The sequence below is a fragment of the Meleagris gallopavo genome, chromosome 5 (genome assembly GCF_905368555.1).
Source record: "Meleagris gallopavo chromosome 5, MGAL_WU_HG_1.1, whole genome shotgun sequence".
NCBI classification, from domain to species: Eukaryota; Metazoa; Chordata; class Aves; order Galliformes; family Phasianidae; genus Meleagris; species Meleagris gallopavo.
Genome location: NC_139408.1, coordinates 17997896 through 18011087, shown reverse-complemented (window position 1 = coordinate 18011087; position 13192 = coordinate 17997896). Strand labels below are relative to the sequence as shown.

At 36.9% G+C, this 13192-nt stretch overlaps 1 protein-coding gene and 1 long non-coding RNA gene across 6 annotated transcripts in view; one reads left to right on the top strand and one right to left on the bottom strand.

Annotated features, from left to right (window-relative positions):
* Positions 1-438: 438 nt before the first annotated feature.
* CAPRIN1 (cell cycle associated protein 1) overlaps positions 439-13192 on the bottom strand; it is a 30631-nt gene continuing 17877 nt past the window's right edge. For all 4 annotated transcript variants that reach the window (XM_085224536.1, XM_085224534.1, XM_085224533.1 and 1 more), the window contains 10 exons: positions 9831-9986; positions 8864-8972; positions 8348-8409; positions 7252-7362; positions 6835-6984; positions 6480-6630; positions 4247-4441; positions 3339-3439; positions 2470-2533; positions 439-1685 (listed from right to left, as the gene is read on the bottom strand). In XM_085224536.1, the coding sequence (XP_085080662.1) occupies positions 1621-1685; positions 2470-2533; positions 3339-3439; positions 4247-4441; positions 6480-6630; positions 6835-6984; positions 7252-7362; positions 8348-8409; positions 8864-8972; positions 9831-9986 (1164 nt within the window). In that variant the 3' untranslated portion in view covers positions 439-1620. The remainder of the gene's footprint in view (positions 1686-2469; positions 2534-3338; positions 3440-4246; positions 4442-6479; positions 6631-6834; positions 6985-7251; positions 7363-8347; positions 8410-8863; positions 8973-9830; positions 9987-13192) is intronic.
* On the top strand, positions 7287-12089 carry LOC146544267 (uncharacterized). 2 transcript variants are annotated; one of them, XR_014883471.1, is made up of 2 exons: positions 7287-7425; positions 9737-12089. It is a non-coding gene; the product is annotated as an uncharacterized LOC146544267 (long non-coding RNA). The 2 variants fall into 2 exon arrangements; XR_014883470.1 differs by having other exon boundaries at positions 7300-7425; positions 7524-12089.

Here is a 13192-nt window from a genome sequence, read left to right as displayed (position 1 = left end):
GCAGGAATTATGTGATGAGCAACACAGCGCTTTTCTTCTTGCACATGCTATAAATGCAACAAACTACCAACACCTCTATGGAGGCAGCTATCAATATATTCTCCCCACTGCAGAGAGAGTGCATGTGCGCAAAAGTTAGGCACAAGTGATTTTCCAAAGATTATACCACAAGTGTACAGTAAAAACTTGAGTAAAACTTGGTAATTTCCAGCTCCTAGTCTTATGCCATTTCTTCTAGACATTGCTGCCTTGATGAAAAGGAAAGTCTCCACAAGAAGAAAAATTTCCTAGATGTCACAGATATCAGAATCAAATGAGAAAACGGGAGTTTGACAACTATTCAGGAAAATCTTTCATTGAAAAAAGAAAACCTTATGCGGTGTAAACCCGTTACATTAGATTTGTTTCAGTCGCTGAAAACCAGTGTTCAGGATACAATTTTTATAAACATGTTTTATTTGTCTTGCTTATACCATTAGAACTGTAACTGCTGGCTGTCATTTCCCTTAAAAGGGGAAATCAATTCAAACACATACTGGTGCTTTTCAAAAGATAGCAATTAAAAGGGCAGCAGCAGCGGGCATTTGAGATTTCTTAAAACCTTCAAGGCTGCAGGAAAGACAAAAGGACATGTGACCAAAAGTGTTATGATTATCCATTAGAGATTTCCATCAGTACCGGCATCAGTTATTTAGGTGATAATACAGCAAAGTCAAGTATTAGTGACAGACAATGTGCAAGTCATAAGGAATGATAGAGAGTACCAATCCTTACAAAAGTCATTGCTATCAAAGAAACTTAAATGTGTTTCAAAGAGATATCTGAATACTTCACATCAAATATACAGTGGCCATCCAGATTATAACTCGCATTTGTTGCAAAATTTTGTTGAAGTGCCAAATCAAAGCTTTTCTCTTTAAAAAAATTACACAATAACATTAGCAGTTATGCAAGCGATCTTAAATCCTTAGCCACAGTAAACGGGGCCCTGGTGATGAGCAGCGCTGCAGCTAAGGGCGCTTCTTCTTTGTCAAAATCTGGCTAGAAGCCTACTTAGGGAAATATGCATCGCTACACATCTTTAACTGTTCAGTGCTTCAGTTTAATGTGAAAAAGCTGAAATGCAGTTGCTCTACCAAGCCACACTTCACTTTTTCAATCCTTTCATGGGAACATTAAGTTTCGTCACATTAGGTTTTGCCACCACAGTAATTGTTTATGAATTTGCAGATTATATCCGAATTTGTTGCATCACTTTCAATGTCAGAAGTGAGTCTTTGCTTTTTCCTGCCACTTCAGTTAACCATGGAGAGACTGGATCACCCTGAAAATTGCCTTTTTTGCATTATTCTTAGCAAGGGTGAGGAATCTGAATCTCATGTGCAAGGCTCAAGATGATGCTTAGGACAGAACATGCAGAGTAAACGTTGTTTCGTTTCTTTCCATATCCAGGTAACATAAAGCTGGCAACTGTAGTCCTGTCATTATGGGTAATGAAAATAGTCCCTTTACAAGAAACTTCCTGTAAGGGAGAACAAATAGATGATAACTCTTCTGGTAACATGTATAGTACACTGGCCAGTGTGTTTTTGGCGTTTTCACATAATCCTGTGAATTTGTTTAATTCACTTGCTGAGCGTTCATTTGAGGCATCCCTCTGTTTGGTCTTGGGGGTCCTCCACGTCCTAGAAGATATGTGAGAGGCACTGGAATTATGCAAAGAAACAAAATAGAAACAACCACCACCACCACCAGAAAACAAACCAAAAAACTACAAGCTCTGGTCTAAACTAGCTATTTGGGCTGCAGATGCTTTTCAAAGTTTCTTTACATCAGAATTCAAGAGTGTACAGCTTGCCTTTGCAGTTTTCATCTTTATCTCAATACCTTTCCCCCCAAACTATGAATCTGTAACCACTTCAAGAATAAAATGTTGTATTCTTAGATAAAAAAAAATAAGTCCTTGCAACAGATGCAGTAATTCATCTCCTACTGCAAAGTAAAACACAATCCTGAAGGCTGACAGCCAGTTAAAGCCAGGTGGTTGCTTTATTAACAAATTTTACTTACAAAATACTCATGCATCTAACTAAGCAGATCTTAAGTTATGACAAATCTAGAGGAAAAAAAATCACTAAGTTTTTCAATATTATCTGCTACATTTAAAGCACCAAAAACAAATTTCTTCTCAAATTCTTAATTTCTTCTCAAATAATTCCTCATTCAACAGGCAACTAAACTTCTGCAAGTAGTTCATAGGATAACAGTGTAACTCAAGACAGAAAGGACCTCAAGAGGTCCTCCTTTCAAAGCTGAGTCAGCAATGAGGCCAGAGCAAAGAAAGCCTATTCTTCAACTGCAATCTACTGAATAAGGATTGAGGTTGTTGCTTTTTTAATACAGAACTCCAGAAATTGAATCAAAAGATTCCATTCAGCTCAAATCAAGTACACACTACTCAGGAATTACCTCGAGGAGCTCCCCGAGGCCCACTTTGTCCAGAACCACGTTTGAAGTTCTGCTGATATCCATCCTGAAGCATAAAAATGGAAAAGTTATGACATAAACCGTGCACAATTTCTTGGTTTAATAGTTACCAGTAAAATAAAGAGCTTTTAAAACAATTACATTGATGAAGTACCTGTGACTCCAGCATACTGCATTCTGTTAGTTTTAGTTCACGTAAGGAAAACACATTCTTACTCCTACCAGTATCTAGCAGCTATAATAATTTAAAATAATAAATTCCTTGTCCAGTTACAGGATATTTTCTTCAATATAAGTAATAAATGCAAACAGAACTAGTGTTCAGGTTTTTTCCAAACTACAAAAGGTCAGACAGATGGGTTTCCCACAGGGCCTGTCAACAAAATGAAGATTCTAACGCCAGTATCAAAGTTAGCCATCTCATCTGTTCATGACTACATGTTTGAGGACGAGCAGTCCAGTCAGTCAGACTAAGCTTTGAGCTGACTGTACATTTCCTACAGAAGAACGTATTTCTATACAAATTTCAGAGTAACATATCAGAAACGCTGAAGACAGGCAGCCCCTTCAGCTTGAGAAGTTCATATCAGTGGATTTAAGTTCTGTGTGTCCTTCCTCACGGAGCTGTGAAAACTTGAGAGTGTTTTTAATAATTCAACTAACTTTGCTTTAGCTACTTCAGAGACCACACAGCCAAACAGTTCTCCCAATCATAACTAGCCATCTCCAATTCTGTTATTTTTATGCATCTGTAACTTCTCTCTTCATTAGCGAGAAAACTGCCATAGGAAAACTTTTCACTCATTGACTTGCACTTGTGCTTTTGCAAATGCATCTTCCTTGTATCTTACCCGCTGGTAGTTTGAATAATCTCGAGGAGCATTAAACTGGGGCTGCGTGTAACCACTGTTCGGAGTGTTGGAAAATGAGGGACGGTAGCCATCATATCCTCCTAAGGAAAAATATACAAGTCTTTCACTTGGAAATGACAACCTGTTACACAAGGCTTTTCTTTATATGGTCGCATAAAGAGCTTTTAACCTAAATCTAAGGGAAAATAAAACATTTAGGAAGTTGTTTCTGCAAGTCAAACAAGTGTTTGCAACATCAGTGGTAATACTATTACAAGAAACACGAATGATTATCTAGGAGCAACTGGGAGGAGAAAACCATTATGTGCATTTCTCCAATATTTTGAGATTTAATTTACATAACAAATGCAAAGCTAGATGTAATACTGGGATCTAAATCTGACAGCTGCAGCCTGCAAGGTCACAACTGCCAACTCAAACTGCTTCTGAGTAAAGGTTTTCCTGAGAGGCAGGAAACAAGCCCAAGAATAGTTTCAGTCCCAAGTCTAAAATCTGGAATCCAGATCGATTTTAAACAGACAAATGGTGAACACAATACTGCCAATTATAATCAACTGTATTTTTATTATACACGTTTTTCCTCTTTTCTTCAATCACATAAGAGGATGAGAAAAGGGCACTAGTCTAACCCCCCTATCACTCAGCAAGGAAACTGCATCTTTCCTATTCTAACATGCACACCCTGGCTATCTGCAACACTGAAAGCCACATAAAATCACCTCTGTGACCATTTATTATTCATCCATCCAGAACTACTGTATCATTCTTCTGCTCTTGTTAATTCCTTCAGAGTAATGACTTTTGCATTTCTCTTCCTTTACTTCTGTATAGTCAAACCCATTCTCAATATGATGGAAGATGAAACTCTGTTCAGTTAAGCTGTTTACCTCTAAATCCATTTGCAGGTCCCCTGTAACCATTCATCAAGCCGCGAGTCCCACGTGATCCACCACGAGACACTCCCCGACTGTTGTAGTAAGGCTGACTGTTACGTGGAAATCCAGTATTCTGCTGGGGAGGTTGCTGATGGTTTCCTGCCACTTGATGGGTCTGGTCCGGAGAACCATGGTAAGTACCAACCACTATATTTGAAGTGAGGAGAAAGTACAGTACAGAATCCTGAGTTTCTGCATTGGCATTCCCACATACACTCATCTTTTAACTCAATATACAAAGCTTTGAAGCACCCCTGAACACATCAATGTATGCTTACCCACTGGAAGAAAATTCATCTGCAGAATTGTGTCAAATTTAATTCTGTGAGATATCTGACAATGAAGGTAAATCAGCTCTACCTCTTTTAGATTGAGTCAATGTCAAGAAGCCTCCGGCCTAAGCTCAGCAACAAATATTCCAAATGCAGGTAACGTTTCTCTGTGTGCCATTTCAATTCCTTTAAAAATCAACAGCACACACACACATACACACACTCACTCACTCTCTCTGTAAAAATAACGTGAGCTAACCCATTTCTGGAGCTTCCTTCCCTCTGAACTGACAGCCACTAAAATATAGTTGCAATTCTCTCTGCTAGGCACAGCTGTGCTGACTAAAGGTGAGATTCTGGGAATGTTTTAACAGAGCTGCCATTTTGACTGTACAGATTGGGGGTTCTTTCCTTCTACAGGACATGTAAACCAAGAAGCAAAAGCTGGACAGATAGCTTGAGACTATTTGCTTCTTGAAAAAAGGTATGCCACATTATTCTTCACATCACAGGAATCATCAGAAATGGACTACGAACACAATCCAAGGATTATAGGCTCAATAAGTGTAAGAATAGATGGAATTCTGTATCTAAGAGTGAATGAGATATAAACTTCAGTTTGATACCAATTGTTAAAGCAAGATCTCAACATTTAAGTGTTAAGATTCTCCCTCCCATTTCATATGCAGGAAAGCAAGGCTTCATTATTCAACAGAAAGCACTACTTCAGTTCAACCTCACTTAGCCACACAGTGCTTTGAAGTTCTGTATAGCTCTGTCTCCCCAACCTCCATGCATTCCACAATCACAGAAAGAAGTGGTCATCCTTTAGGGCTTTTACATGGGCAGGTTTTGTTCTAAAGCCACCGTAATTTTTTTGTATCATCAGTTACATTTACTTAACTGCTATATAAACACTTAATACTGCATGGCTCACCTTCAACACCACCGTTCCCCAGGCTGTTTTTCTAGTTGGGTTTTTTTTTTTTTGAGCTATACAGTGTACAAGGGAAACAGTAAAAAGCTGGTTCTCCCTCTTCTCATTCATACAACCTTTATCCTACCTTGCAGGGAAGACAAGACTCAAGACCAAAGTAAGTTGCAAAGAAGGATCACATTTTTTCCTTACTCTACACCGCCAGTAGCTTTTAGCACTTCACCACTGTCATCTCTGCCCTGTATCTTCCACATGAAATCCCCCTCTGCATCTGCACATTTTATCCGAGTGTCAAGTAAGAGGCGGGCTGCAAGAACAGCTTTGCACAAAAACTCTATATTAGAGCTTGTTTTTCTTAACTTGATAACTTGGAAAGATTTTGATTGCTGTATTCAAACTATGTCCAACGTTTTTGGTAGAAGGTTCTAGATGTTTTTGGACCTTCAGCAATGTGTGAGAACCAGTCTATATTTGCTCTCAATTGTAGCTTACTATTACCTTCTTAGAACTTACCTGAAATAGTACAACCAACTTTTTTTCCTTTTTATGGCATATTTAAGAATCATTTAATTTTAACATCAGCAGAGCAAATACTCTACTGCTTTCATCTCAAAAATAATCCTTAATCTCGTTTGTGATTTTCAAACCCATATATATATATATATACATACACACACACACACACACACACACACACACACACAAAACTAAAATCAGGTAGCAAAATTTCTTTGACAATTGGAGAGTTACATACTGAATTCCATGCCTTGGTGGATAGTCCAACCAAGACAGAAACACTATAGAGTGCAAAACAAAGCAACAAAACACAGACATTGCCCAGAGGTAAGCATTTTTGCAAAACAAGAAGCATTCAAGAATGTGTGACATGCTCTGCTATGTATCTTAAGACTTCACAGCCTTGATTATCTGCTCTACCGAAGCTATCACCATTTTAATTTTCTCTAAGTTAGTTTACCTGTCTGGAGCTGTTCTTGCTGAAGATCTGATTGTTCTACTTGGTGTGGCTGATTGGAGAAACTCTGGTTGTAACTGGCCTGGTACTGATTTTGTTGCTTAAGGGTTTCTGGCTCATTAACAGGAGGAACAGGTGCATTCATGTTGAATACCTATAATGTTAGAAAAATAGCTCTCTGCTCCAATCCATTTTTTATAAATTCTCATCAGATCATGTGCAGAAATAATGCAAGACTGCAAAATGAGAATAATCGAAGACTATTTTGTGCTATTACATAACTGATTCCAACACTGTAAAAAACAACAAAGCCAATGACTACCAGAATAAAGTAATTCAGAATTCATTTGCTACATACTGTTTGCATGGATTGGAATGGAGCTGCATTAACATTGATTCCACTGCTGTGCAAAGGTTTGCTAGATCCAGCTTGGAAAACTTGCGGCTGGGATGCAGTGGGAAGTGATGATGATGACGGGGTCTGGTCTGCATTCAGTGACATTGAAGCCTAGTAATTGAAACAAACAACGCTTTAGTAGCTTTTGAATAGTATTGAGAACTTTAAGAAAACGAGTGCAAAGACCTTAGTTTAATTTCAGAAAGTGAACATTTCACTATGAATGACAGACAGTTTCAAAATTTTGAACTTATAAGGAACTGAACCAGCCCTATCAATAAATGAAATCACAAAGTCTGTTGATTTTCAAATAAACAAAGACTAACATTTGATCCCATCTGGAAACAGTCATTCCCACCTCTGTGAAATCAGACTTACCTGAATCTGGTCAATTGATTCCTTCTGTGGCCGCTGCTCTGTGCTATGAGAAGGCTGATACATGGGCTGGGAGGCTGTATATCCCTCACTTGTAGAAGAAACCAAGGGAACCTGACAAAATAAAAACCACAAGTTCTCCAAGTGAACTGATGCTCACAGACACTCGTATCACAGGTAAGAACTCTGGAATGCATCACAGGTACTCTTTAGTGAAACTATGTATTCAGCAAAACTTTACAACCATTAAAAATTTACTACTTCTTAACTAGCAGAGCTCTACACACCTCATCTTGACATAGCCTGACTCATCATATCACCCCACCCCCTACCAAACTTTCTTCTGTGGGTACTTATTAACCAGCTGGACACGTATCTGCCTTAATGCCAGAGATGTCATACATACTTAACAGAAAATCAGGAAGTTCTTATTTATTACTTCTGTTATCACCAGAGCTTTCAGTAAGAAACTGAGACATCATGAAGAAAAGGAAAATATATCATGTATGCATTGCAGAAACAAGGAACCCCACTTAAACAGGAAATGCAGGAGCTCAACTGAAAACAGCATTTAAATTTACTCTGACTGCTCTCTAACTCCAGTATTGAATATTATCCAGGCAAGCAACTGGGATGAATTCTTAATAGAACAAGTCAAAAACAAAAACAAAACCTATTTAGTTAAGCTATAAAATCTGCTTTTAGTCTGATCATCACTTGAACAGATACAGACCGTGATTCTGTTGACATTTCTGTTGCAAATAAGCAAATAAAAAGTCACATGCTTTTATCTAAATTAAAAATACTACTTGACACAGCTTAACATGGAGAGAAAACTACAAGGTGAAAATTGACATATCAAATTATTAATCCATCTTGAAGAAAATGAAGAGAAATCTAAAACTATATGTATTAGAATGACTACACAGCAGTATTCCAAACAATGCTTCCTCTAAATAAATAGTAACAATTTAATAAAGACCACCTTTGAACTTCAGCTTTGTGTTTCTGCTACAGATAGGAATTATATATATCCTGTAACACTAAGCAAAACTAAATTAAATTTTAACTACAAAATACAGTTTACTAAACATTTTACCTGTGTAGCTTCTGGTTGCACAGGAACTTGATTAGGCTGGGCAAGTCTTGACTCAGTATGAACTGAAATAAAATAATTTCACTTACTACATGCTACACTAAAACCTTTTAAAGAACAGCATTACAGTCTTAATCTAATTCAGGTTACTTACATAGTAGGTAAGTATTCCCCTAGCTTGGCAAAACTACATTCAAAATACCAATTATCTTTTCCATACAAAGTACATTTTTTTCCCTTCAGGCATCCAAACTAACCCAGCAGTTTCCAAAAGATGAAGCAAAAATATATTTCATCCATTAAAAAAAAAATTACTATGTTCCAACTAGCAGTAAGTGAAGATCCAACGTCTACTAACAGTACACCTCAGAAGTACAATCGGATTTCTTTGCAACACACCTAAAGCATACTGCTATACTACTCACGATTATCTCTTCAACATAACAGTAACTGAAACATTTCTAATAGATGACTTGCAGGCTTCCCCAGTATTTGTATTTAGTTTTTTCCATTACAAACCTGGAGGGCAGACCATTTGTGGCATGTCCAAATTCTGTGCTGGATTCATGGGCTGTGCAGATACAATGGCAGGATCAAGTGTCTGGTTCTCAAACTCCAGCATGGAGTCCTTGGAATAGAAACAGTAATACAAGAATTAAATCCAGTTTATTGGATTTTTAAAAGATTAGTGTTTAGATTTTAGAAATGACCAGGTCACAATAAAGGAAGCCTAGGCTCACAGTTAGGCAATAGCTAGTTTTGCCATATGTTTTAAATTAAGATGCTAAGAACTCCTAAAATATTTATCAAAATGAAAATTCAGCCCACATACATATTAGAGCTTATTTCACAAAATAACAACTGGAGGCAGGAAGAATAGGAGATGATCTGGTCCTTTATTCTTTACCCAAAATTAGCATTTTCACTTTGTACAAAAAAAAAACAAACCAAACCAAAAACCCAACAAAGTTAAGCGTATGCCTCTTTGTTATCGAGTTGATTACTTTCTTTATGGAGTAAAAAGATAAGCTTTTCCTGATACATTCACTTAATTCCCAATGCATTTCTAGTTGGTTACAATTTTAGAGGTTAAAAGATGCTAGAAACTTCAGGAAACCTTGTTTTAGAAAGTCTTCAAAAAACTATCCAAAGTTTAGTAGAATTATTACAAAATTTTAAGCTTGCTTAAAGAAAAGCTATTTTATAGCTGTCTCACTGAGGCACAATACAGTACCTACTCCTATGTCCACAGCTTTTCACCCTCTCTGTTGAGGACAAAGAATGAAAAGCTTAATAGCATTTTCATTGTACTTTAACAGCAATACAGGTTTGTGACTTTTGAGACACTGCCATACAGCACTGTAAGGTTTTTAAGACCATTGTATTTTTCAGCTAATCTACACCAGGCTCTTCAAATAACTAGAAGCCAGACTGAAGGAGCTATTTTGTTTTTTCACTTGTGAATACCACAGGAGCTTCACCATACCTGCATGAAGTTATATGGACCCTGCATCTGGGCCATAAGGTCCTGTACTCTCTGTCTTCTAACAAGAGGATCTGCTTGAGCCACAGTAGTGAGTGTATGAGGTTCAGGAACTGGAGGAGATGTAGCTTGTGTTTGTTGCTGCAGTGAATTTACAACCTAGTAAGAAACAAACAACTGAAATTTCAGCTTAACATAACAATGTTAAGACAGTGCTACAAGAAACATTTATTCACTATGGACATCGTTACTATAGTGTTCTTAAAGAAAAATGCTATTCTCCAACAGAAGTAATCTGTGCAATTCATAAGGTTTGAAAGCTTAGATGGCTTAGATTCATTAGCACTGTTATAATGTTATAGATAAGCATCTTTTAGCATGGGATTTAACAAAGTCAGTTATCTTGGAAGTTCAAAGAAAGTCAGTGAAAAGCAAGATTCAGAAATATCAACACGTGGAACACAATTATTTTCTTATATCTTTTTAGTAAACATAAACAGAGTCTGAACTTGTGAGTCCATGCCTATGTCTTTCTCAAGCATTACCCCAGCTTATCTAATTTATGGTCTCAGAGAACAGCAGACTGCACCATCTGGTGGAAACAATACAAGACAAGCCCTGAAGCAGTACAACTCCCAGCAGTCAAGAAAGCTCAGAGACTGAAAAATAGTAAGAACTTCCTTAAACAGGACAGCAGACAGCATTTACCAGTCAAATGTAAACAAAGAGAAGACAAACAGCTAGAAGCTTTCAAGTACCACCATACTGACGATAACAGAGCAACTAGGAAAGCTGAGTATGAGCCTGTAAACATAGCCATCATCAAGTAGTTTAAAAACAGTTTGTTACAAGGATGATTGAAGTGAAGTGCACAAGAAGTTGTAGCAGTTCTGCTTTTCTAACCAGTTTTGCTTTCTAGGTAACTCCCATAATACAGAAGCACCATTTGCAATCTGCGTTCACATCAACAAATATCCTTTCAGAAGATACTGTCAAGAATTTGTCTACTGCTTCTTTACTCCCATGAGCTTAACTAATAATCATCTTCTAAATATACAAGCAAAGCTAAAATTTACAGTAGAACAGGATTTAAATTAGCATATATGCATCTGGAAGTTCAAAATAATTAGATTTACCAAAAACAGCTGGATTCTCACAAGACTTTCGGAAGACATTTTGTGCAGCAGTCACAGTGAGGCACAAGACCTGTCCTATTATCAACGGTCTGAACTTTAAACTTGAGCTTCCTCAATCCACCCTCATAGCCCAGAATTTATTTTTTGAAAACTTCTCAAAGAAACCTCACGCATCTTCCAACACGACCATCCCTTGCTCAGATATGCATGGTTCTCATGTTATATTTTGCACACGTAAGCATCTAACAAACTGCAGTGGATCTTTTCTTCAAATCCCTAATAGCCTATGATTAAAAAAAAAAAGATAAATCTTTTGACAAATGTAAAAAGCCAGCTACAACTCTGCATTCTTCTTTGTGAGCCCCTTCATACCAAGCTCTCTTCTATCAGTCATACAACAAGAAATTCTTTGGAGAATTCCCATGGAAATATATCCTAAGGCTGTCAACACTGGAAAACAAGCATGACAACTCCAGTTTATTACACTATCATCCCCCAGCTGCAAATTATGGGCTACTGCTAAGTAAGAAAGCCCCATGAATGAAAAAAGTATTTTTGAAAATGTTATCTACAGTACATATATGGTCTTTTCATATTACAAAGCTTTAAAATGAAAGAAAAGGAAAAGAGCCAACCAGATGACTAGATGGAACCCAGGAGGAAAACTAGCAGCTACTCACCACCAATGTAATTACTACTAGAAGATGTTATTGCTCAATTTATGAAGTCCAAATCACTCAAAAGCATTTAATATCTTCATGAAAAAAACAGCTTTTGCAATAATAAAAAACACAGAATAGGAACAATTTTATTGGTTTTACTTTTTCACAAATATTGCAGCCATAACTTCAGAAGACTCTTAGTATTTTCCACCTTCTTTCAAATCTTATACCATTAAAGGAAGCTGTTCATTTAGAATTATTAATACTACCAAGTACTTTACCCTATTGTAAGCCTAACAGCTGGACAAACCTAATAAACTAATCTTCTGCCAATATAAGGCTGTAGCTCTAAAGTTAATGGCTATTTAAATGCTGTCCACTGCATGAAAACTACTCAAACATAAGGATCATTAATTTAAAAAGCACCATTATTAAAAAAAAAAAAAAAAAAAAAAAAAAGCAAATTATTACCCAGCTGCTGCGTATCTCCCTTCATCCCAGGGTAGAGAGAGCATCAAGAAGAAACTGAATTTCTCCACAGTGTAGTAATATTTGACTCATCAAACTGTATGACAAGCTATTCAGTAGGCAGAGCTAACTAAGATGATGAAGGGGGGCCAAAGAACAAAAGGAGATGAAAAAACAGAAGCTTAACAAGACCACAACCCAACCCAAACGACACCTCCTTTGTTAGTCACAGGACAGTTTCTAGATTTACCCGCAATACACACATCTTCATCCAACATTCCATATTCTAAACCTCAAATAACTTCCATATTAGAATACACAGATTTGGGTACTTATGACAAAAGAGAGCAGAAGGAAAAAAAAATAATCACAGAGCAAAAAAGCACTGTTACCAACAGAAGACATCCAAAGAAAAGAATTCAAAAACAAATTCTTTAATTTAGAACTTATGAAAGGCCCACATCATGTCAGATATTGTCACCTCTCAAACTGAAAAGTATACCACAGAAAGATTAAATTTAAGATGTTTATTATTACTGTGTAATACAGTCTTAATACTTGAAGAGCTCAAGGAAGCACACCAAGTTTCAATCACAATGACAATTTCTATACTCTCATGTCTTCATTCATTCATACTACTTACCTTACAGACTACAGAAAACCTCTGATCTACACTGCACACTTGGTATAAACACAGATGTGATTATGCCTCAAGACAGACTGAAGCCAGTCAGGCTTCAACATTAAACTTCTGTGTCTCCTAAGAATACCACAATCTGACATCCCTAGAATGGTTCTTTCTGAAAGATTTCTCTAGTTTTCAAGAGGTTTCTTGAACCATATTCAATAGCAATGGTATTGTAGAGTATGTTTAAGTGGAAGAATGGAATAGTGTGAAAAGGTACTGCTAAAATCTTTCACATACATGGCCAAGTTAGTTACAGGAGGTTCACATCCATCCTATTATTATTATTGTATTATTTTTCATAATTTAAAGAGATGATGAATACTTTATTCCACTCCAACACTTTAAGAACCTAAAGGCACCAAGGAAGAGAGTCCTTAGAAGTCACCTTCTGGAATTTGCTGCTGCAGAAAA